Source organism: Papio anubis, chromosome 2 (genome assembly GCF_008728515.1).
Source record: "Papio anubis isolate 15944 chromosome 2, Panubis1.0, whole genome shotgun sequence".
Classification (NCBI taxonomy): domain Eukaryota; kingdom Metazoa; phylum Chordata; class Mammalia; order Primates; family Cercopithecidae; genus Papio; species Papio anubis.
In genome coordinates, this window is record NC_044977.1 from 73,878,780 (window position 1) to 73,902,969 (window position 24,190).

Genomic DNA, 24,190 nt, shown 5'->3' on the forward strand with positions numbered 1-24,190 from the left:
GTTAATTCTGAAATGAGTTTCAAGACTTTGGGGGACTGTTGGGAAGGCATGATCAGTTTTGAAATGTGAGGACGTGAGATTTGGGAGGGGCCGGGGGCAGAATGATATGGTTTGGCTGTGTTCCCACCCAAATCTCATTTTGAATTGTGACTCCCACAATTCCTGTGTGTCATGGGAGGGACCCAGTGGGAGGTGATTGAGTTATGGGGGCAGGTCTTTCCTGCACTGTTCTTATGATAGTGAATGAGTCTCATAAGATCTGATGGTTTTAAAATCAGAAGTTTTCTTGCACAAGCTCTTTTTTTTTTGCCTGCTGCCATCTATGTAAGACATACTTGCTCCTCTTTGCCTTCTGTCATGATTGTGAGGCCTCCCCAGCCATGTGGAACTGTGAGTCCAATTAAACCTCTTTCTTTCATAAATTGCCCAGTCTCAGGTGTGTCTTTATCAGCAGCATGAAAATAGACTAATACACCATTAAACAACAGATCTTCCTTCTGCAGTCTCCCCAGTCCCTGGAAACCACCATTCTACTTTCTGTTTCAATGAATCTGACTACTCTAGCTACCTCACATAAGTGGAATCATACAGCATTTGTCTTTTTGTGACAGGCATCTTTCACTTGGTATCATGTCCTCAATGCTCATGCATTGAGTAGCATGTGTTAGAATTTCTTTTCTTTTTAAGGCTGAGTAATATCTCATTGCATGTATATACAACATTGATGGACATTTGGGCTGTTCCACCTTTGGCTGTGGTGAGTAATGCTTCTATTAACATAAAGATATGTATGTCTCTTTGAGGTCTGCTTTCAGTTCTTTTGATACACAGAAGTGGAATTGTGGGATCATATGGTGCTCCTCTGTTTAATTTTTTGAGGAATCTGCATGCTGTCTTCTTCTGCAGGTGCATCACCGTTTTACATTTCTACCACTGGCATACAGGGTTTCACTCTCTCCACATCGTCACCCACACTTGTTATTTTCTGTTTGTTTTTTTGTTTGTTTGTTTTAATAGTAGCCATCCTAGTGGGTGTGACGTGACTTCTCATTGTGGTTGTGATTTGTATTTCCCTACTGAATAGTGATGTTGATCATCTTCTCATGTGCTTGTTGGCCATTTGTGTGTTTTCTTTGGAACAATGTCTATTCAATTCTTGGCTCATTTTAAAAATCAGATTGGTTGTTTTTTGTCATTGAGTTGTAGGGGTTCTTTATGTCTGGATATTAGCCCCTTATCAGAGATGTGATTTGCACATGTTTTCTCCTATTCCATGGGATGCCTGAAGTGACTTTTTTTTAACAGATCCCTCTGGCTGCTGGGTTGGGAATGGACTGTAAGTGGGCAAGGATGGAAGGTCTAGTCAGTAGCCCATGAGCATGGTTATCTTGCATTTCCGAACTAGAACATTTTGAATCATTATTGATGCCCCCAGTTGTCATCTCCAGCCCCCACCAGGGCAGGTATCTCAAGGTAGGATGCTGAGGTTGGGAGGAGACAGGTGGGGAGAGGTCAGCAGCTTGGATCAGAGGGTGGAGCCGGTAGGGTGGGCAGGACCTAATCAGAGGGTCTCTTGTGCCTGTCTCTGTATTGCCGCCATCTCTCTTCTGGCCCACTGGCATCCATTCCCAACTTGTTAGCTTGGCCTGCGAGGCATTTGCTGTTGTGGTCCTGCCCACCCTACCGGCTCTGCAATCTGATCCAAGCTCCTGGCTTCCCCCAACCTGTCTCCTCCTGGCCTCAGCTTCCTACCCTCAGACACTCGCCCCGGCACCTTGTGCCAGGCAGAGCTGAACACTCCCTTGCTCCTCTCACAGACCCTGTCGCTGCGGCCCTTACTCCCATACACCCTTGTCTCCCATCTCCACGGCTGCCTCTTCTGCCACGTGGGGAACTTTCCCAGGGGGTGAAAGAGACTTGTCTTCTGCACAGGGTCCTTTATGCAGAGTGAGGCTCGGACTGTGTTTGATTCAGTGAATGAAAAGACTGACAAGAAAGAAGCAAAAGGTACCAGACCACAGACAAAGACTGAGGAGACAGAGGAGGAGGTGAGGGAGAGGACAAAACTGGCGTGGGAGAGATGTTGGGCCTGCAGCTGTCCCACGGCTTCGCAATGTAAGGCTTCACCCCCTCTTTGTGCCCTTCTGGGCTGGTGGCGCCTGGCCCTTCTGTCCAGCGCAGACCCTTTTCCTGGCTCCCTGATACCGTATTCACAGTTCCTGGATAAGATTCAGCTGTGTCGCCTTTATTTCTTGTTCTTTTTCTTCCCGCATTTTACATAATAAAGGTTTTCTTTTCTTTTTTCCTTTGGAATCAGAAAACTGAAGAGACTATCTTTATTAAATAACTTAATAAAGAATTCAAAGGAAGTGGCTTTGGGGGCCAGAGGGGAGAGGAAGGGAAGGGTACTGTCATGCCGGGGAGGTTCTGTGTGCAGAGTTGCACCCTTGGAAATGGACTTTTGAGTTCAGGGCCTGGGAGACTCGTGAAAAAAAACAAAGGAGTCCATGAGAAGCCCCAGAGCTTCTGGGAAAGAGGTCCTTGTTTATGCCTGTTGGAACTGATTTGGTCAAGTGTTTGTTTAAAGGAGATGCCACTTGGTAAGCGACGCCTGGCTTACTTGTGTTGCGTTCAAGAATGCTTTGATTGGCCGGAGATGCTGACACTGTTTACTCAGAACTGGCTCGAGTGTGAGTGCCTGGAACCTAGAGGCCCAACGCCACCACCCAGCAGATTCCTAAGTGTCTAATATTGAAGTGAGGGCTGCAGTGGTTTAACTCTGCCGGGCAGCGCCAAACCCACAACGGGGCAGTTAGCTACCTCTAGCCTTGGCTAGCATTTGTCTTTCTCTTGACTAATAACTGTTGCTTTTTTATATTGTGAGTTTGACAGAAAGTAGATTAAAAGTGCACACAGGCCAGCTGTGGTGGCTCACGCCTGTAATCCCAACATTTTGGGAGGCCAGGGTGGGTGCATCACGAGGTCGGGAGATCAAGACCATCCTGGCCAACATGGTGAAACCCCATCTCTACTAAAAAAAATTTAAAAATTTAGCTGGGCGTGGTGGTGCGTGCCTGTAATCCCAGCTACCCGGCAGGCTGAGGCAGAAGAATCGCTTGAACGTGGGAGGTGGAGATTGCGGTGAGCCAAGATGGCGCCACTGCACTCCAGCCTGGCGACAGAGTGAGACTCTGTCTCAAAAACAAAAAAGAGAAAACACCACACACAAGTTACGGTGGAACATTCCTCTCTTGGGAGGTGGTGACCACTGAACATTTACCTTCACATTTGCCACATGCTGTATGTGGTTTTAGGCTGGATCATCCCTATCCCTGAAGTGATGGGTTGTGGCCCCATCTTCCAAATGAGAAAACGGAGGCACAGTGCTTAATATTAATGGTAGAGTCAGGAGGTTCAGGGGACTCGATTTCAATTAGACCCAGCAGTGAGCTCCTCTTTCCCATTTTAGATTGTCAGGATTTTGTCATAATCTTTTTTTTTTTTTTTTTTTTTTTTTTTGGTTTAAATCCTCTGTGTCTGGTATATGGTAGGTGTTGGTAAAATGTGAGGTGTGTAAATGAAGTGTTAAACTGGATTAAAGTGAACTCTGGGCTGTGGTGCCTATGGCTCTTGTAAGTTATGAGGCTGGACTAGGTCTGAAGGTGATGGGTGAGAGTTGGACTGGAGCTGTCTGGCTGCACACGGCACATCCTTTATGGTGAGTGCATCCATGGATTCTGGTCAGGTCATGCTGGTCTCACGTGGTGTTCAGTGTCACTGCTGTGTTGTTGCCCTTGGAGAGAGAACCCTAGGGATACAACTTTGACAAACTTGTCCCAGATTAAAAATCTGATATTCTTCTAGCACCTGGCCAGCAGGTAATAACTCGATGGGAAAAGAAATAGGAGATCTCATTTTTAAGAGTGTCACTGCATTATAGTTATATTGCAGTGGTGGGGGGAACAGGAATACTAGTTTCCTGTAGTTATTTTGCAAAAAGAGATGCTCAAGTCACCTCCCTTGGTGTGTTTCAGGCAGCACAATAAGATTCGCAGCGTGGAGGGGAGCCAGCTAAAGGCCTACCTTTCCTTGGAAGTGTTGGATCTGAGTTCGAACAACATCACGGAAGTGCGGAACACCTGCTTTCCACATGGACCGCCTATAAAGGAGCTGTAAGTGCCTTTGTTCAGCTACCTGTGGCTGGCCCTCTGTGTCCAGCCAGCTAACACCTTTACCGGCACCCAGTTCTGGACACAGGAGGGATGCTTCCTTCCCTTCTCAGCCATGGCTGGGCCAAGTCAGTGGGGATGGTGCGGACCTTCCCTGAGCAGGGCAGGGGCGGGGCCGGTGCATAGAGCACATCCAGATCTGCAGCATTATCCTGACATTACAGACAGACAAGGGACAGAGGCAGGAAGAGGTTACTTAGCCTGTCCAGGGGACTCAACACTCCAAGATGAGAGTCTAGGACTCAGGTACAAGTCGATCTTGACCACAGAGCCTGCTTTCTTTCCCATTTCCTTGGCTGCCTCTCAGAAATGCTTCCAGAGGAGATTCAGGGAGGATGGTTAGAGGATTCACATTGGAAGCCTGTTTGACAAGGCTTAGCTTATCAGTGCTCATCTTTCTAGTGTCATGCACTGTAAAACAAGTCTTGGGGTTTATTTGGGGGAGGGAAGTTACTCTATTCTGTGGGTTTTCAGCACCTTTTAGGTTTATCTGTTTCTCTTTTACCCATTTTAATGTCCCATCTCACACACAATGGATGGTAGACAGGAAGGAAAAAGGAAAAAAAGTTAAAACCTACTTAATCAACTACTTGTTGGTAGGAAAAGTGTTACTCTGGGAAAGAAACTGCAACCCCAGGCTAAAGAGATGTTTTCTAATTCCAGGTGAGTTTTTATTCCCTGTATCATTACTGTTCCAGAATTAACTTTGGAAATCATTTGCAAGGCTAGTTTAGGGGTCATTGTGACCCATCTTTTCAGGGAGGGTGAGGTTTGGCACATGGATTTTCCAAGTAAAGACTGTAAGGAGAGGAGTGATTTCTTTCTTAGCCTGCATCAGGGCGCCAGAGTTGGGAACAGGAGGCGTTGGCTTTTGTGAAGCCTCCAGTGTGGGCCCTCAAAAGATGTCCATGTGACATCACTTTGCTTGGGACAAAGAAACCATAACTGCTACACTTAGTTGCCTTGACCTCTCCCTGCACGAAAGCGGGAGGGACTTTCTATTTTGGCAGCTATTGGGTCATATATCTTCATCACACAGGCTGTTCTTTAATCTGGGGTGTTGAGAACAAACAGTTCAGGCCTATTTGCAAAGAATCCTTCTGTGCCCTATGCTAGGCCACTGCCTGCTGGAGAGACAAAAAGTGCCTTGCTCCCTTCCACCCTCTGTGGTAGAAAACCCTCTCTGGTCTTTCTCCTTTTCACTTAGGCCAGAAAAAGCAGCATTTGTTTGGGGAAGGCAGAGGAGAGGTGTTGGAGACCACTTCTCACAGGAATGCCATATTGTTCCTCCTTGTACTTTCTTTTCTTTTCTGTCGCTTGATATAATTTGCATACAGCAAGATGCACAGATCTGAGCTGCAGACTTCTGTGCCTTTTGAGAAGCAGTGTCTGCCTTTCTGTATTGTCACAGGAGGTGCCCTGACTTAATCACACTGTAAGTGTAGGTACCATGATGTATTGCTTGTTTTCTGAAGGGATTCTGCACAGGTCTCTGTGCTAGAGTGTTTGTTTGAGGCATTTAAAATTACAGAAATGAATTAGTTTGTGTTTATAGTGTTATGTAATTTGTATAGCAAGACCCATTTCAAAATTAAAGGCTATTTCCCTAAATTATTAAATCGACACTGACCTTGCCTTTCGATCGATTTTCTGCTTTCTAGGACTTTTCACATCAACCTTGGGCACTGGGTAGTGAGAAGAGTCCTGCAGGTGGCTCCTGACGCAGGGCTGGTGTGTCAGTGGACGTGGAGGTGTTTGAATTTCACTCCCACCCTCTTGGGGTGGCCCAGCAGCTTCAAGGACAGTGTGTTTTCAGCTAAACCGGCCTTGCCCTCAGGGCTTAGGTGCACAGTCCTAACACCTGCATCGCTTTAGCTCCCCATCCAGAGCCTGTGGCTGATAAACCTCTCATTGGAAACCTGTCCCGCTGGTGTCTTAACTAATCTTCCCAACTCAGACCCAGAGAGGTCTGGTGTCTGTAATGAAATGAGGAAGGCCTTTGACCAACCACTGCATTTTCTTTCCTGAATCATTCCAGCAACCTGGCGGGCAATCGGATTGGCACCCTGGAGTTGGGGGCATTTGATGGTCTGTCACGGTCGCTGCTAACTCTTCGCCTGAGCAAAAACAGGATCACCCAGCTTCCTGTAAGAGCGTTCAAGCTACCCAGGCTGACACAACTGTGAGTATAGAAAACTACACTTTAATTAAGGCTAGCCAAACTTTATGGAGGCCAAATTTCCCCAAGGACCTTGTACCTAACGCCACCCTTTCCTTGCTCCCTTTGGTAAAGCTCTCTGTAAATTACCATTAATGGCAGCACCTCATAAAAGCAAATTCAGAGCTGGGTCTGGTGCTGTGGCTGCCTCAGCTTGCTGAGAAAGAGATCCACTGGGTTTGCTTGTCTTCCCTCGTGTTTTCCAAAATGGAATCAGGAATCCTGCTGCCTAGCTGATGCTGGCTAATGTTGAGGCTGCATGGGTTTGGGTTCTTATTTATCTTAGATGTTTTTCTGTATTTTTTAAAGATACCCATAAAATCTGTACCTTGGACATGGTGGTGTCCTACACTTCTCGAACAGTTTGAGAGGAAGTTAGTGTAGCCAGAGTTAGTAAGCAAAAGACAGGCCTTTGTTTTCATCTGTTAAATCTAACAAGGTAGTTGATTTATTATTTCTTTATTTCTTTATTTTGATACAGAGTCTCATTCTGTCCCCCAGGCTGGAGTGCAGTGGCGTGATCTCAGCTCACTGCAAGCTCCGCCTCCCGGGTTCAGGTCATTCTCCTGCCTCAGCCTCCCGAGTAACTGGGACTATAGGCGCCAGCCACCTCGCCCGGCTAATTTTTTTGTATTTTTAGTAGAGATGGGGTTTCACCGTGTTAGCCAGGATGGTCTTGATCTCCTGACCTCGTGATCCACCCGCCTTGGCCTCCCAAAGTGCTGGGATGACAGGTGTGAGCCACCATACCCAGCTGATTTATTTTTTTTTTTGAACAATTTGTTTAGTTTACTGATGGAAGGCTGAGTACCCTTCTAGAAGGCAGAGTTTTAGATTCAAGAAGAGCTCTGTTAACCAGAGCCTGACGAAGGACTTTTTCCCTTTTTTTTTCTCTGTACCCTCTGTTTAGCAGAAGAGTGTGTTTCAGGAAAATGAGACAGTTTTGGAAATTTTGTTTCAACAAAACAAAGTAATTGTCAAGGGCCAGGTTGGCAGCAAGATGGGGTGTGCCTGGCTCTCAACCTGCCTGGGTTTTACCTCCCCTGGGTGGGGAGTCCTAGACTTTGCCCTTTTCAGTCTGTGGAGAAGGTCTCAGTGATTCCTGAGAAGGTTTGTGTGGAGCAGCATCATGAGCCACTGCAGAAATATTTGGGGAAAACCAAGGGCTTTCTGGCTGCTCTGTCTCCCCTTCCCGCAGGGCTGCTAATGGCCCACCCAGATTCCTGACATCTTTTGGTGAACTGAGGCTTTGTCATACTGGGGCTAGAAGCCAAGTGTATATGACTTGTGGGGTGTCTCTCCCCCATCTCCCCCCGCCCCCATGTGCAGTCACTTCTCTCTATAGCGGAGATGCTATGAAATGCCTCCAGTGGAAAGTGGTGTTGCCATTTGATACCTAGTGGTTTGGTTTTTCCTGGGTTGAGGCATGTGGTGTGGATTTCTGTTGCTGAGCTCAGAGATACCTCACGTAAGACATTCACCCCTTGAGTCATACCCACGTCCTCACTGCAGAGTCACAAATGGCACTGGTGCTACTGGGGGAGGAGACGTGAGCACACACGCGCTCGCTTCCGTGCAGCTACGGGCCCAGCCTCGGAGCTGACTGTGGAGAGCGGGGCCTCACTCACCCCTCTTTCCTTCACTAGCTGTGGTCAAGTGGTGGCGTCAGTGCCTGCGTGGCGGCTGAGACACACGGTGGGCTCCGCTACACATGCTGGCTTCCCAGGGATCCCTGCGCTGGGATTTCTCCTCTGGCTTGGAAACTTAGCCAGGACTGCCTGGGAATGGTTGTGGGTGGCATATGCACATAGGACACTCTGACCCTGCTGGCTTCATCTCTTTAGGGACCTCAATCGGAATCGGATTCGGCTGATAGAGGGCCTCACCTTCCAGGGGCTCAACAGCTTGGAGGTGCTGAAGCTTCAGCGAAACAACATCAGCAAACTGACGGACGGGGCTTTCTGGGGACTGTCCAAGATGCATGTGCTGTAAGCGCGGACCGGGGTCCTGGCATTGCTAAGGATTGCTGTGTGGTGTGTGGTGTGGGGTGTGGGGTGTGGTGTGTGTGTGTATGTGCACATGCGCGCCCACACCAGCATTACTGTGTGTTGTGGTCTATGTGTGTGTGTGTGTGCACGTGCATGCCCACACCAGCGTTCAGCTGTGCACTGGGCGTGGAGTGGGGCACCAGTGCCCAGTCCCTTTCTCCTGAAGGATTCTTCAAGATTTCAGCCGGACCCAGCCCCCTTCCCTTTGCATCTTCACCTGGGCCCAACTCAGTGTCTTGGGACAGGGCCAAATCTGAGGGTATTTTCCTAGCAGATCAGAAAATCCACTGAAATCCACTTGGGGGAAGTTTCAGCGGATTGACTCAGATCAGTTGGTTGATGGAGGTGGAGTTATGGGCCATTCTGCCAGGCCTGCTCCCCTCAGCCTGCATCCACTGCCCCCGCCCCTGCTTCCTCGGTGAATGTGGGACTGCGGAACAGACCCCTCCTCACATCCTCTCTACTCCCACACCACAGGAAGTTCCTTCTCTCCCCTTCTGGGTTTGACAGTCTTTCTTGAGGTGCAGGTGGGCCAAAAATGTAGCGCTCATCCTAGGAGATTTATTTCTGTCTTGTGAGCTAATCAAGACACTGGGTGCAGATGTTCAACTTTTATCAAGGGAGCAGTCTCTTCAGCCAGATGTGTACAACAGCACAACAGGCTTGCCTGCACAGTGACGTGAAACAGGAGGGCAGCATACAGAAAAGGCTTTTTAAACGTTAAAAGCATTTTTAAACATTAAAATTTATTTTTAATCGAAAGTAATTCATCTGTATAGTTAAATCAGATAGTAAAGAAAAGCTGTCACTGCCCACCCCAGCCTCCCCCGCCGCCTCCCCCTCATTCTCTCTTCACCCCAGTTCCTCTCCTAAGAGGCAGGCACTTCTAAGCCTTTCTCTTTCTCGTTTTTCTGTTTTTAGCTTTGCTGGTTGTTCCTTCCAAGTTAATATACTGACACCACTGTCTTTACTTACCCACTTGCGATTTCCTGCTTTAGAGTCAGTGATTTAACTTGCTTATGACCGCCCCTTCTCCCTTCCAGTCTGGGCAAATTATATCATGACTTGTATGCCCTTTACTGGTTTTCTTGGCAATGGAAACCAACTAGGCCCAGGTCCATCCACGTGTTGTGCTGTGTCACTCTGATCGGCGTCTCTGCATGACCAGCCCTCCGTGCCCTGTGAACAGTGAGGATGTTTCTGCTGCTGGACTTCTTGCTCTACTCATTCTCCACCCTTTGTTTTACGTATTCAAAAACATTTCGCTTGATCTCCTTCAGCATGTCATTTTGGACTTGGAAGTCCAAGGTGGTCATGTGCTGGGTGGACTGAAGGTAAAAGAGAATTCTCAGAGGAAAATGGGGTTAGCACCTACCATTTGGTTTTTATGTTGAACAAATTTATATAAATTGAGCTGTCTTGGAGGTTATTTATACATTAAGTGCTTACCTTTTGAGCAGTAGCAGAAAGAAATATGGAAAAAAGCAAAACTTAGTTGCCCAAAGCCCTTGTAATATTGAACACGCAGCAAAATTCGAGTTATGGTCTTCTGTTGAAGAGGCGGTCACCTGGGCTTGCGCTGTCTTTCCTAGCACATGCTGTGTGGGGAAGCAGGGTGCTAGCACACTTACACAGTGGGCCTGAGCGCTCAGGCCCAGCGCTGCCCTGAAACCTGATGTCCCCTTGTTCCCTTCTTGTAGTGACCCCATGGAGTCAGTGCTCTTAGATATCTTCATGTTATAGATGTGCAGGTTTATTCAGCCAGCAAGCTGCAAAATTAGGATTTAAATCCAGATAGTCTGACGCCAGAGCTAAAGCGGGTCTCCTAGCACAGTGGCACAGAGTCCAGCCGTTGGTAACCAGACCTGGGCTTGAATTATTTCTGGCCCCTTCCCTACTGGCTAAGCTGTGTAAAGTCTTAGGTTACCTGGCTTCTCTCAGCAGCACGTTCCTCATGGGTGAGATGAGGGTGATAATAAGAGCCTCCTCCTATTCTCCTTTCTATTCTTTTAATGGGCTTTGCCCTGGCCTGGAAGTCCTATGCCAGTTTGTTGGCCTGGGTCATTTTTTGTTTTGTTTCTGATAGAGGTGGGGTTTCGCTATATTGCCCGCACTGGTCTCGAACTCCCGAGCTCAAGCGATCCTCCCGCTTTGGCCTCCCCAAGTACTGGGATTACAGGCATGAGCCACCACACCCGGTCCTGGTTCACTTTTACTCGGCCAAAAAAGTCACTTCTAGGAAGCTCCCTCTTGCCCTGTGAACACTCTGAGTTGGCCTTGGCATGTGCTATCATCCATGTAGATTTGCCTGTCTTCTCCCAGCCCCTCCTCACATGCACATGTGTGCGAGTAGACTCCACAGTCCTCTCGTGCACTGTTCTAGCCTTCGTGCGACTGCAGGGTCAGATACAGCATAGCTACTCATTTGCTGGCTGTCCAGTGAAGGAGTGAAGGCTTGTCTTCATCCTGTGCGTGGCTGTCGTTGCAGGCACCTGGAATACAACAGCCTGGTAGAAGTGAACAGCGGCTCGCTCTACGGCCTCACGGCCCTGCATCAGCTCCACCTCAGCAACAATTCCATCGCCCGCATTCACCGCAAGGGCTGGAGCTTCTGCCAGAAGCTGCATGAGTTGTAAGTGTCCTCGGCTCTGGGCTGGGCATTTTTTAGACACTGCTTGGAGGTGAAAGTGCTAGGCCTGGTTCATTCCACCACACAGCGGCCTTGGGGAGGACTCAGAGACAGGGAGGCCAGTAGCCCTGTCCCCAAACCAGCCAGGCCCAGAGTAGGAGCCTCAGCGATTTGAGCCCACATCACTTATCTCCCCTTCACTTCCTCTGCATTTAGATTAGCAGGGGCTCCAGGAATAGCATCTAGGTCCTTGCAGGGAGCCTTGGCCCCCAAGGCTCTGTTGGGTTTGGAGACAGTTCCAGGGGTGGAGAGTTCCTAGGGAAGGGCAGCTCCAGCAGAGCGCTCACAGGAGCCATTTCGAGAGTGGCTGTGTGTTAATGGCCACACCAAATAGCATGCGCTTCTTCAGTGAGGGGGTCATTTGGGCTCAAACAGAGACGGTGGCACCCTGACTGTGGATGAATTTGTGTCCTCGGAGTCACCACCTTCCTTCCTGTAGACGAGTTGCCCAGGCTCTTGGCCCCATTTTCACCGCAGTGGCCTGCTGGCAGAGGCTCCCGTGCAGTCATGTGTGCGTGCTTGGTTCAGAGATGCGTGGACCTCTTGCTCCTTTTGGAGATTTCCAGACAGGGCTCCAAGTTGAGACTGAGAACTGAGCTTGTCTTGCCCAAAGTTCTGAGATGAGTAGTGACAGACTCTCCCCTGCATAGCGAGGGGCAGTGGCCCTGGCCACCCTGTCATGTCAGGGTGGGGTTATTGGACAGTGAACGCAGCATTCCTAAGGACTCAGAGAACATCTTCACAAATAGATAGTTTGTGTTTTCACTGTTCTTTCCATTTTATATGCTCCAGTTTAGTCCACTAGGTTTCTTTATTTTTCGCAAGACTTGGGTGGGTTTTCTTTTTTGTTTTTTTCTCCTTTTTCTAGGCTTGGCTGTTTGAAAAAGATTCACCCACTGAAGTGAATGATTGTTAAGAGAGCCAGGCCTCAGTCTGTCTTGTCTCTCTTGACCTCACCAGACACACTCAAGGGGATGTGTGAATCTGATGTGGATTCTTGCATCTGGTGTTTGTGTCTGGTCTTCTGTGTTCTCCTCTCTCTCCCTTCCCTCCTCCTCTTCCTCCCCTCCCCTACCTCTGACACACACACACACACACACAGACACACACACACACACACACACACACACACAGACACACACACACAGACTTGGAGTTTATATTTTGGTGACTCCATCATTATCTAATGCAAAACACAGTGGTCCTGCCTCTTTCCTAACTTTTCTTGGATTCTGTGAGTGTTAACCCTTTGGGTTCAGCTTCCTATGCTTCAGGGCCTGCAGCTGTACATTCCATGTCGTGCTGGATGGCTCCTTTCAGGCTCTGTAGTCAAGCTGTGACCCCAACAGGGAACTCCTGGTTTTGTTGGTCAGAGCTGGGAGCTGTGGGAAACAAGAGAGGTCTTTTAAGTCCCCAAAGTCTGAGCCAGTTCAGTTCTTAAAGTGAGGAGCTGTCCTCTGACTCACCAGCATATTGCGGCCCCAGGGAAGGCATGCTGTCTTCTGCGGGGTGCGGGATCCCCTCTCTGGCTGGTGGAAGGCATGAAGCCCTCTTCTGTGCCCTCTAGAAGGGGCAGCAGAGATCACAGAAGTGCGCTTGAGCAGTCCTAGTGGTTAGCACCATATCCAGGTAACCTCAGAGCCAGATTTGGGATTGCTTCCCAGCGTGTTTCCCACCCCTCCTTTAAGCTACATTCTTTAATTGCAGGTGAGGATATAATTTTGATCTCCTGCCAGGTCTATGCAACTGACAGACACCCTGACTTATTTGTCCAGGAGGGAAAGAATGCTGCTCCCAGCTGCCTTTAAAAACTCATTAATCTTCTCAGAGTTTATTTTCCGTCTTCCTGCCTCGGCCCCAATTTTTCATTTTTCAACGATAGATGACCAGTATGTCATGTAACCAACCCAGAGGTGCAGGAGTGCTGGGAGGAAGCTTTGATTCTGAGGCTTGGACAAAGCATATGGTTTTACCACCTGCAGTAGGGGATCATGCTCTGAGGACCACGTGGATGGGGGCAGGGAGGCCTGAGCAGAAGGCTCCTGTCCTGGGGGAGTTGCCCCACTAAGGCGTGAGGCACAGGTGTGGTCGTCCCACGCAGGGACTAGTGGTGCCCTCTGCTGGCCGATGCAGGGAGTGTGACCGGGGCTCCCTGGCTTGCTGGCTTGCTGGCTTGCTGTCCAGAATCCCAGGCTTCTGCTATGAGAGGTCTTTCGTAGCCTGAATCAGGAGCTGCCTTGGACAGCAGCATGAAGGCACTGGAGCTTGAGAGTTCTTGTGTGTCATGACCTTGTGCGTAGTCTTCACAGTTTAACAGCTACCCTGGCCCCTGTGACTTACGCAACCATTCTAGGAGTCAGACTAGTGTGTTGGGCACTGATGAGTTTCTAGCTGCATGGCCACTTTTACCCCCAGAATTCTTGGGGGGGGGGGGCGCTGTGCGCTTATGTGTGTGCATCCGTGTCATTTCCCACTGAAACCTAGCCGACCGTGGCCCGATTTCCGGTGGGGTGGGGTTGGGGGGCAACCACGCTAGATGGTGACATTACTGCCCTCCCTTTCCTCAGGGTCCTGTCCTTCAACAACCTGACACGGCTGGACGAGGAGAGCCTGGCCGAGCTGAGCAGCCTGAGCGTCCTGCGTCTCAGCCACAATTCCATCAGCCACATTGCGGAGGGCGCCTTCAAGGGACTCAGGAGCCTGCGAGTCTTGTACGTCTCCCACTCCTGACAGGATAAAAGGGTCCCCAGTGGGGAGAGCAGAATAGAGCAAACCATCTGCTTGGTGAACTCCATTTGCGTTGGCTTCGAGTCAGAATTGGATCCAACGCTGGCTTGCTCTGTGTGCAGAGTCTCAAACTTTTATATAATCAACTGAGAAAGAACTGGTTAAGCAGAAAAACCTCTCATTCCCCTAGGATGGTGCCTAGAGAGGGATGGCAACTCCTAAAAAGTAGTTGTTCTCAAGCAGTGATGCCCACGTTGTGCTGGACAGGATGCTGGCTCCTAGTGTTGGAAAAAGCTTCCCCACGCTGAGCGCCTGGTGCGGCCTCCAGTTCAGCAGCCGTGGGTCAGTCTTTTCCATCTTGAGTCTTCAGTTGCAACTTCCGTTTTTAAGTCCTGAGTATTTTTTCTCTAAACCATGGGAATATTTCTGTGCATCTCTCGCCCTAGCATTTGAATTTCTTCAGCATAACCTGTACCAAGATGCCTCCTTTGCAAAAGCAGCACTTAAGGAATCCTGTGTCTCTCCTTGTACCTCATCAGGGGTCGGTTAACAAAGTGGAGGTGCTAATGTCGCTTCCCTTGAAGTCCCTAATTAGATGGGATTGGCAAAAGTGAGTGCAGGATGCTTTTCTGAGGCTTGTGTATAAAACTTTAACATGGTTGGCTTCATAGAACTTCCAAGCGGCTATCAGCATAAAACCCCCAGAGAGGGGCATATGGTTTTCAGATGATAGTGGTGGCAGGTTCTAGGGTCTCCTTCTCAGGTGTAATTCACTGCACAGAGAGGGGTCTGTTCCAGTGTGACAGGGAGGGAGGCCTTTGCACTTGCACCTGGCAAAGCCAGCTTTAACGTGGAGCCATTGCCAGGGAGTGTGAAAGGGGCCGGAGCCAAGCTATTCAGGCCAGGTCAGCCTGGGAGCCCATACAAGGTCCAAATAACAAGGCTGGGAACATTCAGACTGAGCTGGCCAGAAAGGAGAGAAAAACTTTGGCAGCCAGGGCTAGGAGCCGGGAGACAGGCATACAAAGCCACAGCCCCCGGTCCCTGGTTTTTTCAGTATGCAGATGATAGGAAGGAACCCACTGAGAGGAGAAGTCCCTTCCAGCAGCAGAATCTTCACTCTTTGAGCTTCCTGCTGTAAAAGAAAGGTGGCCGCCAGCATTTCACTCTTCATTCAGAGCTGCCCTCCCTGCTGGCAGCATTGATTCCTGCTGCAGCTTCTCACAGGAGACAAGCGCTCCTTTTCTGTCCCTGGCCTGTGTCTGCAAGGACTCAGGAGGGGAAAGTTTAAGAACCAAGAACCTTGTGGAAAGTTGGAGAGGGCAGAATGTGTGCAGGATGGGAGCCTGGTCGCCAGGTGTGATGTCTCGCCTGGGCACTGTGACCTGCTTCTGGAAGCCGGGAGGCCACTGAGTCATCGGCCATGGGATTTGTATTGCTGGAGGGGCCTGGGCTGAGGAGTTGGCCTCATCTCTCCAATCCTGGCGAGTGGGTCACAAGTCTGACTCAGCACCCAGATGTCCTCCCTGGCTCAAAGTCAGCGCCCTGCAGGCCTTGGGAGGAGATGGGCTCTGGGCTCCAGACCCACTGGCTGGCACGGAGGGGCCCACGGGTGGGCCCTGTGCCAGGTCTGTTTCTTCCACGTGCTTTCTGCAGTTTCTCGGTCATGTCCAGAAAAGGGACTCTGGTTGGTATGAGAGCAGACAGGAGCCTTAAGGAACCTTTTGGGCTGATCCTCGTGCCAGGGCCAGATGTCCGCTCTCCGGGGGCTGAATACAAACTGGGCTGTCTGCACCACCTCCCTCCCCCGGAGCGCGGCCTCTGCAGACAGGGAGGCAGGTGGAGCCCAGGGAAGCTTCTTGTCTGAGGCGTGTGTCGTCTTGGTTGGAAGGCTGAGAAACAGGGCGTCCCTCCCAGGGCCATATGTCTCTTCACCCTACGTCCCGGCTGTGCCTCCAGGGTGCACCCAGGGGCCTTCAGCTTCTGAGCAGCAGGCTGGGCGGGAGCTTGCTTTCCCTTCATGCCCAGACTGCTCGGTGAGCTGCTTTCTGTCCTCTCCCCAGGGATCTGGACCATAACGAGATTGCGGGCACAATAGAGGACACGAGCGGTGCCTTCTCAGGGCTCGACAGCCTCAGCAAGCTGTGAGTATCCGCGGCACAGAGCTCCGCCAGCAAATGCATGGGAAGACACTTCCGTGGGAGACGTTTCTGGGGTGCCCCCTGCGCCTCTCTGCTCTGGGCCCAGGCGGAAGAGAGCTGGCTCCACGCAGACTTTTGTTTGGGGAGAAGAGTTTGAAGAAGAGAGTGGGGGACACCCCACTCCTCGCTGGGCAGGGGTCTCCTTGCTGGTTTGGGTGTTGGGTTCTTGGGGGCTGGCAACCCGGCATTTGGCGGCCTGGTGGAGCTTCTCTCAGGCTTCCCTGACAACTCACGTGAAAACTGCTGAATTTGCTCCTGTCCTTTGTACAAAGGAGTCTTGCCCCGTTACTCCGTTTCTCAAAGTTGTGTAAAGCTCAGTCAGCTGTGAGGGCGGTGAGGCTCCTGACAGTACTGTCATCGTTAGCCGTCATCTCAAATGGAAACATCATTTCCAAGGGTCATGGTAGCAGCTATTTTAATGTGTGGTTTGGGGTCTTTTTCCTTTTTTCCTAGCTCCTAGATTTTGCCAGTTAATCTGCCAAGCACCTGTGTGCATGGTACCTAATGATCTCATGAGGGCAGGCTGTGTTAGGCAACCTCTTTATTAGTTGAGGAAAGAGAAGTGATGGGATTTTGCCCAAAACTACACAGTGGGCAAGTGGCAGGCTCAGGATTTGCTCGTTTGGCTCCAAAGCCCACGTTCCCTCCCCCTTGGCCCACCCTGTTTTCTCTGCATGTCACCAGCACTTTCTGTAGATGCCATCCAAGGACCATGCAGGAGGAGGACGGGGGTAATTATTACTGTTGACTAGCAGCTTGGAGGGAAGACTGGAGGAGGGCAAGACGGAGTGGACGGCCGCCACTCGATTCTCCCACCCCGTCCCCAGTGACCGGGAGCTCGGCAGAGTGCGAGTGTCAAGTAAATATTTGGAAAGCCCTACTGGAGCTCGAGGATAGAGGAGAGCCTGTGGTGGGGAGAGTCTTTTTATATAGTAGATGCTTCTGATTGGTTTGGAAAAGCATGGCATTTCACACCTTTTATATACAGGGTCCTGATTAGGAATAAGCTCTGTTGGCTGGCTGAGGAAGGTATTTCTTCTTGAGCGTCCTGTACTCCAGCAGCACGTCGGAGATGCTTGTCAGTGTTTCTTGTCCTTATCGTCCCTAAAACAATGCTGATTTTCCCCAACCTTTAACCCATACGTGGCCCCTTTTTATCCCATATAGGGCAAACCTGAGAAGAGCCAGAAGTACCAAGTGGGGTGAGGCAGAGGCCTTCTTAGCAAGAGGAGCTCCAGGTCTGGGACGTGGCTGCTGAGGTGTTCAGCACCGGGGCTGCCATTCAGCATAAGCCTCCCTGGCCTCGGCCATAACTGATTGAAGGGTGAGGGTGGGGAGAGTGGGCGGCATTGCCAGCCCTCATGGGGCATGTCCATCTTTAGGGACCTGGAGCTGTTTCCTGGGTGTCATGGCTTCCAGGAGACTGTCTCTCTACAGAAGGCCCGTGAGGTGTGCCTGGCCCCGGGTCACCTGGGCTTCCGGTGCTGCATGAGTCCGCCGCTGCCTTCCTGAGTGCGCACCCTCTGTGCCCTGGTGCTTTCTCCTTTGTCCCCCTGCTGGACCAGGCTCAGCACTTCCACCTGAGCCCCAAGAGGTCAGCCCAAGCCCCTGCTTTCCTCGCTTGTTGTTTGTGGTGGGCTCCACACTGAGCTGGTCCTGAGACTCCTGGGAACTTGTTAAAATCTAAGCCTCACCCCACGCAGCCATCCCTGGCTGTGGGGGGGCCGGGCCTGCAGTGGAACTCACTGTGTGTGTGGGTGGGGAGTGGGGGCTAGTGCACATGTCACGGCTACTCTCAAGGACATGAGTACAAGGACCACCTGAGTACTGCCCCCTGTACCTGCCACTTGATTTGGCAAGTGCTAACCAGAGTCAGCTTCTTGGGGCTGGAGACTCTGTGTATGTTTGAAAAAGGGTGAGAGAGAAAGACATGCATCCAGTTGGGGAAGCTGGGACAATAAACAAACAAGAATTCCTTAATATGATTAAGTATATGCAATCACTTATGTAAGTGTGATGCTATCATGGTTATGTGGCAAAGGAAACGAATCATTTTCTTCTTGGATAAAGAAAATGGTATGATGCCTATGATGTGGATTCCATAAACTCCTGCTGGGTTCGAGAATGGGTAGTGGCTAGAGGTAGAGATGAGGCGAGATTGGCACGACCGGAGGACGGTTGTAGCTGTGTGACGGGCACTTGGGGTTCAGGATACTACTACGTCTACCTAGCATAGTGTGTGCAAATTTCCACATTGAAAGGGAAGCAGAGAAGTAAATGCTTCTCATGTGATCCTGGTACACAGGGCTACTTAAAAACTGCTGTGTTTGGCATATTGCAGGTGTTGAGTCGATGTTTGTTGAACGAATGAAGGGAGGGACAGAGGAAGAACCCAGTGCCTCTTTGGTCCCCTCCCCACCCGTCTACTCAGAACATTCCAGGAAAGCTCTGTGCTGTGGCCCTGGCTGAGAGAAGTGACCACAGACAGCACTATGTTGCTCCGTGGGAGTGGCCCAGTGCTGGCCTGTTGGGATCCACTGAGAAGTGGGGTGCATGTTAACACAGAGAAGACCTGCCCCTCTAGAGCAGCTGATCCGTGCTGCGGGGAGCGCAGCCGGTGCCCTGAGTCCCTTCATTTGGTGTGGGTTTGTCTTTGGAGAGCTCAGGGAGCTCGTGTTTAGGATCTGCCCTAGGATGGGAAGGTAGAGACCCCTGCCTTCGCTGAATTACTCAGAGACCTTGGGTCCTTCCCACCACGCAAGAGGTCAGACCTAAATTAAAATGTTTTCCAAGAAAGGGAGATGTGAGCAGCAGAGCCATAAATGGCCTCTCTGTGAATTTGGGGTGGATGCTGACCTGCCCTTAATTTTTCCAGCTTATGCACACAGCTGTGTTGGAGAGTTCCTCACACTGGAGCTTCCCAGCAGGGCAAGAATGTTCCTAGACCCCAGCACATGCCTTTCTTCCTAGCTTGTCTGGGATTCTTTTGTAGACCCACCCCAGGGCCTGTTTGTTTCCAAATGGTTGTGCGGTTCCCAGGCTGGGGCCTACACAGTGGCACAGAGTCAGTACACAGGAGGGAAGAGAGAATTTCTGGATCCCAAATTTCAGGCAGAGAGGAGCAGTTAGTGATCTGGGTATGCGACTTCCTGCCCCGTGGTTCCAGCTGGCTCCATGGCATTCCTCAGAGGGAGGGGCAGAGTCCCACACAGGGCACATGGCAAGGGGTATGTTTGGGGGCACTTGCAGAGCTGATGGGAGCGCAGCCTCCATCCCTGCCTGTGGGGGGGCCGGGCCTGCAGTGGAACTCACTGTGTGTGTGGGTGGGGAGTGGGGGCTAGTGCACATGTCACGGCTACTCTCAAGGACATGAGTACAAGGACCACCTGAGTACTGCCCCCTGTACCTGCCACTTGATTTGGCAAGTGCTAACCAGGCCTTTAGAGCTGTTAGCTGGGTTGGCCAGGAGATGGATGGGAGGCTTGACAGGTGACTCCTGCAGGTTGCTTTCTGTTCCAGGTTGGTGCTGGGGAGGTCAGGCCAGCTATGCCTTCTCTGGGAGCCTGGCTGTGGTACAGAAATAGTGTCCTCCCAGCCCATATTCCCGCCTCTCCTTTCTCCTCACAGCAGCCTTTTATTAGAGCCATCCCAGTCTGCTGGCTGCAGCTCCCCATCCCAGCCCCATATGTCTGCTGGGGGAAGGTAAGGACCCTGCCTAATCCACCAACAAGATGATTAGCCCCTGCATAATTGAGAATTTGAGAATTTGTTTTATTGCTATTGTCACCATTAAAAATAACAGCCTGCCCTCATTGTAAAACAGGTCAATATGACTAATATTTAATGGATGAAATAAAGCGCAGCTTTTTCCTGGATCTCGTTTACAGGAGATTTCACTAAACAGTTCAATGCGTTTTTACTGGGACCTCGGGCACGCAGTGCCTGGGCCGGGGGATCTGAGTAAGTGTAGAAGTTGGCAGCGCTCTCTGAAGCGCTCGGGGTGCAGTGCCCCATGAGCTGTTACTTGCTGGCGAGTTTTGTGGTTAAAGAGCCTGAGTTAGCATGGCCACCGGCTTTTCTGTGTGTTTGGTTTATTTGTTTTAAAATAAAAGTTTCAGACTGAGGGGTTGTGGAAACGCTTTCAGAATGCGATTGTTTTCCCATCCATGCAGACGGCCTGAGAGAAAGCAAAGGCAGAGGGTCTCTGGCCCGTTTGCCCCTTCACCCTCCGGAGGCAGGAAACAGAGCTGGCTTTGTCTGAGGGCTGAGCTCACAGTTAGCGCCGGGGTCGGCCTGAATGGTGGCCTCCAGGGAGGGAGTCTGTTTCTGATGAAACGGAGGGTCAGGCAGCCCCTGTGGAGTGGTTGCCCTGGAAGCTGGCCACGCAGGCTGGTGGTGCCTCCCTCTGGCTCTACTGTGAGCCTGTGTTGCCAGGAGGCAGCTCCTGGTACCTGCCCAGGCGGTTCCCAAGAGGCCTGTTGCAGTTAGGAAGAAGCAGCGGCCCGTGTGCTGGGCAGGTCCCAGGCTGCCTTGCCATCTTTGGTTTGCTTCAGGGCTTACATTTTTCCTCCTTTCAGGAAGGGGCTGGGACTTCTTGCTTTCCCTTATGGGTCCCAGTCTTAATGCAGGTTGAAGGTGGAGCTGGCCTCTAGTCCAGTCTCTTCGCCAGTGCCAGGTGAGATCCTGGACCAAGAGTCCCCTTCCCAGTAGGGGGCTGGGCCAGATGGGCTTTCTCCAGGGGCTTCCTCTCCTGCCCACCTGAACCCCATTGCCTTGGACAGACCTGTTGACGCTGAGAATCCCCAGGAGTTGGCTCCCAGCAATCGTGTTCTTAGCAAGCCCGTTAGATCCTGGTGTACCTTAAGATTGACAAGTCCACGAAGCTCATGGTCAGCACTGCCTTCGGTTGTTCCCTGGTAGTCTCCTGTGCCGTCTGGATTAGAGGGAATGCCTTTGGTGGGTTCTCATCAGAGAACATGGTAACAGGGAGGGGAGGGGAAAACTGAATTATCTTCATTCCCAGCGTCCACCCTAGGGGCTCCCCTGCAGGGAAACAAGCTTGCCTTTAGATCACACAGTGCGGTGGAGGAGGCACTCATTTCTTCGTGTGTTCTGCAGGGCACAGACTTTGGTTTCTGGGAAAGCTCTTAGCAGTTACTGCTAAGGCTTGGATTGGAGCTGCCTGGAGGCAGGAACCCCTTCTCATGGGCAGGCAGTCCAGGCAGGGCACAGGCACTAGTGATAACCTTGGAGGCTGGCTCACTGACGTCATATAAAGTCTGGGGTATGGCCGAGGAGCCAAAGCACTGGGGCATCGCCTGCAGGCCCTGAGGGGTCCCTCTCATAGGCAAGGACACAGCTCCCCATGGCTGTGGAGGACATCTGGCTGCCAGGACATCTCAGGTGCTGAGAGCTGTGGAGCCAGCTTGATGGATGCCTGTTTTCCTGTCCTCTTGCCTCTTTTGGGAAACTTTGTTCCCAGAATGCACTTTTCAGAAGTGGGTGGCAGTTTGGGGGTTTTTGTTCGTTTGTTTTTTGTTTGTGACAACTTCCCATTATGTTGCCCAGGCTGGAGTGCAGTGATGCAATCACAGCTCACTGCAGCCTCCACCTCCTGGGCTCAAGCAATCCTCCCACCTCAGCCTTCTAAGGAGCTGGGACTACTGGTGCGTGCCTCCACGCCCGGATAAGATTTTATTTTTTGTAGAGACAAGGTCACCTTATGTTGTCCAGGTCTCAAACTCCTGGGATCACTTGAGCCTCCTCAAGTTGAGGCCTCCTGCCTCAGCCTCCCAAAGTGCTGGGATTACAGGCCTGAGCCGCCACGCCCAGTCATGGGTAGCAGTTTTAATTCCGAAGATTTGTCTTTCCTTTTTTGACTCAGCTTCCTCTCACTGAAACCATAACCAGTCTCATCTCTCCTGCAAGGCCATCACTAAACTTCACCATCCAAGCGTGGGTGGTCCTTGGAGAGAGACCGGGCCAGACAAGGTGATTTCCACCTGACACTGCAAGGGGCCTTTTTTAGGCCAGACGGCGCATGCAATTCCAGCCTGTCATCACTATTAAATTCTAATAAAGATAAAAGTATTTCATTTCAGAAAGGGTAAGGCCTGTGTGCTTCAAACCCGTAATCTCAGCGCAGGTCAGCTTTCCACCTGCCCCTCACTGGACAGACTTATCAGGTAGCACTACCTTAATTATGTTTTCTTTCTCTTTCTCTCACCCCTTCCTTGTTTCTCTCTCCTTCCCTGGCCTTAATTTCTGGATGTTTGGAAACGACAGGACTCTGTTTGGAAACAAGATCAAGTCTGTGGCTAAGAGAGCATTCTCCGGGCTGGAAGGCCTGGAGCACCTGTGAGTATCTCGCCAGCCCTGCCCTGAGGCACAGGCCTGCCAAATGTGGCTGCCGGGGAGTTCTGCTAGCAATTTAATTGCATCTTTGTAAACTGAGAAACAGGCTATTTGGAAACACCAGCTGCTTCCTTCTCATTATAAGTCAGCTTCAACTTTGGCCTTTATGTTGCCTATGCCAGGAACAGTTACAGAACATATGGCCAGTGGGTGTGCTCCCAGTTAATTCAGTTGGTGTTTGGATAAATACCCTCCCCCCTCCTGCTGCGCAGCCTCACCCCTGCACCAGCTCGTTCATGGACCCCTGGCCTCACTGCCTCTTCCACCAAGGTGCTTCCTGCTGGCCAAGCCTGTTGCCTCCATTAGAGCAGCTTAACAGTGCAGAGTAGGTGCTGGGCTGAACCAGTTTGGTGTGGTTGCTTCTGAGACCCTGGGAGGAAGGGGACAGAGCCACCCCTGAGACAGGCATGCTGTTGCCATCTGGGGCGGATGCCTCATGTATGTGATCCTTAGTTTATTTCCTCTTTGAATCAAGGTTGACTCTTACCTCTGTTGGGGAAGGTTTTGCCTTGTGAGCAGGCCTCCACCCAGCTTGGATGGTGCGCTAAGGCTGGCTCGGCTCCTGAGTCATTCTGTGGGCTTGTGTTGCGATTCGGGAAACAACAGCCTCCTGTAGTAGTTAGGACACAGGTCTGGCTAGTCCCTGTGGGTCATCTGTGAAACCAGGACTGTGCTGAAAACCCCTCAGGTTTACCTAGGGTTTCTTTGTATAAGTATGTATATTCTGTTTCAGGAACCTTGGAGGGAATGCGATCAGATCTGTCCAGTTTGATGCCTTTGTGAAGATGAAGAATCTTAAAGAACTGTAAGTATCTGGATTCCCTGGGTCTGACTGATGGGAACGGAGACTTTCAGAGTAAGAAACTTCTGCAGTTGCATTATGCTCACTTGTTAAAAGGCCACATGGTACATATTTTGGATTTTGTGGGCCACAGGGTCTCTGTCATGACTACTCGATTGTGTCATTGCAGCAGAAAGCAGCCATAAACAATACATAAGCAGGTGGGTGTGGCTGTGTGCCCATAAAGTCACATTGACAGAAGCAGGCAGTGGGGCCGCAGGCCGAAGCTTGCTAACCACAATGTGAAATATACTGCCCTTTATAAAGTGGGTAATACCCCTTTAATTATGTCAGGGATGAGTTTCTATCTTTTGGGCTTGTTTACAATGAAGGCCTGTGTTGAAAGGGGCTCCTTCAGAGCCTGGTGGGCTGTGAGCAAGGCAAAGCTCTGGAGGGGATGGGATGCTGAGGGGTGCGGTGGTGTCTGCCCGTACCATTTCCAAGCTTTCTAGGCACAGTTCACAGGTGGTGGTGCTTCCACCGTGGACTTGGACCATGGGCTCTTGGGTGACAAGGTTGGAAAATCTTCCCTGTATCCTACTCTCTGGCAGGGGAGCTAGTCTAGGTCCTCAGGTATAACACCCAAGTTTCGTTTCTTTTCTTTTTTTTTCTAGACATGAATCTGATTCTGCAGCCAGTGAGTTCTAGCCATGATATCAGTTCCCTCAAGGGGTAGCTTTTGGTTCCTAGAAGTGCTGACAGAATGGCACATGCCAAAGGACAGTCATCTTTTTGCCCTGGCCTCATCCCCATTCCCCGAGGCCACTCCTGATGGACCCTCAGTTGGGGCAGGGAGGCTGGGAATGGGAAATGTCGTGCATTC

At 50.7% G+C, this 24,190-nt stretch overlaps 1 protein-coding gene across 5 annotated transcripts in view; it reads left to right on the forward strand.

Annotated features, from left to right (window-relative positions):
• The window catches only part of LRIG1 (leucine rich repeats and immunoglobulin like domains 1), a 127,484-nt gene that overhangs the window by 80,068 nt on the left and 23,226 nt on the right, over positions 1-24,190 (forward strand). For all 5 annotated transcript variants that reach the window (XM_021934252.2, XM_021934248.2, XM_021934247.2 and 2 more), the window contains 8 exons: positions 4,035-4,172; positions 6,268-6,411; positions 8,292-8,435; positions 10,984-11,127; positions 13,752-13,895; positions 15,975-16,055; positions 22,398-22,469; positions 23,260-23,331. In XM_021934252.2, coding sequence (XP_021789944.1) covers positions 8,425-8,435; positions 10,984-11,127; positions 13,752-13,895; positions 15,975-16,055; positions 22,398-22,469; positions 23,260-23,331 — 524 coding nt within the window. In that variant the 5' untranslated portion in view covers positions 4,035-4,172; positions 6,268-6,411; positions 8,292-8,424. The remainder of the gene's footprint in view (positions 1-4,034; positions 4,173-6,267; positions 6,412-8,291; positions 8,436-10,983; positions 11,128-13,751; positions 13,896-15,974; positions 16,056-22,397; positions 22,470-23,259; positions 23,332-24,190) is intronic.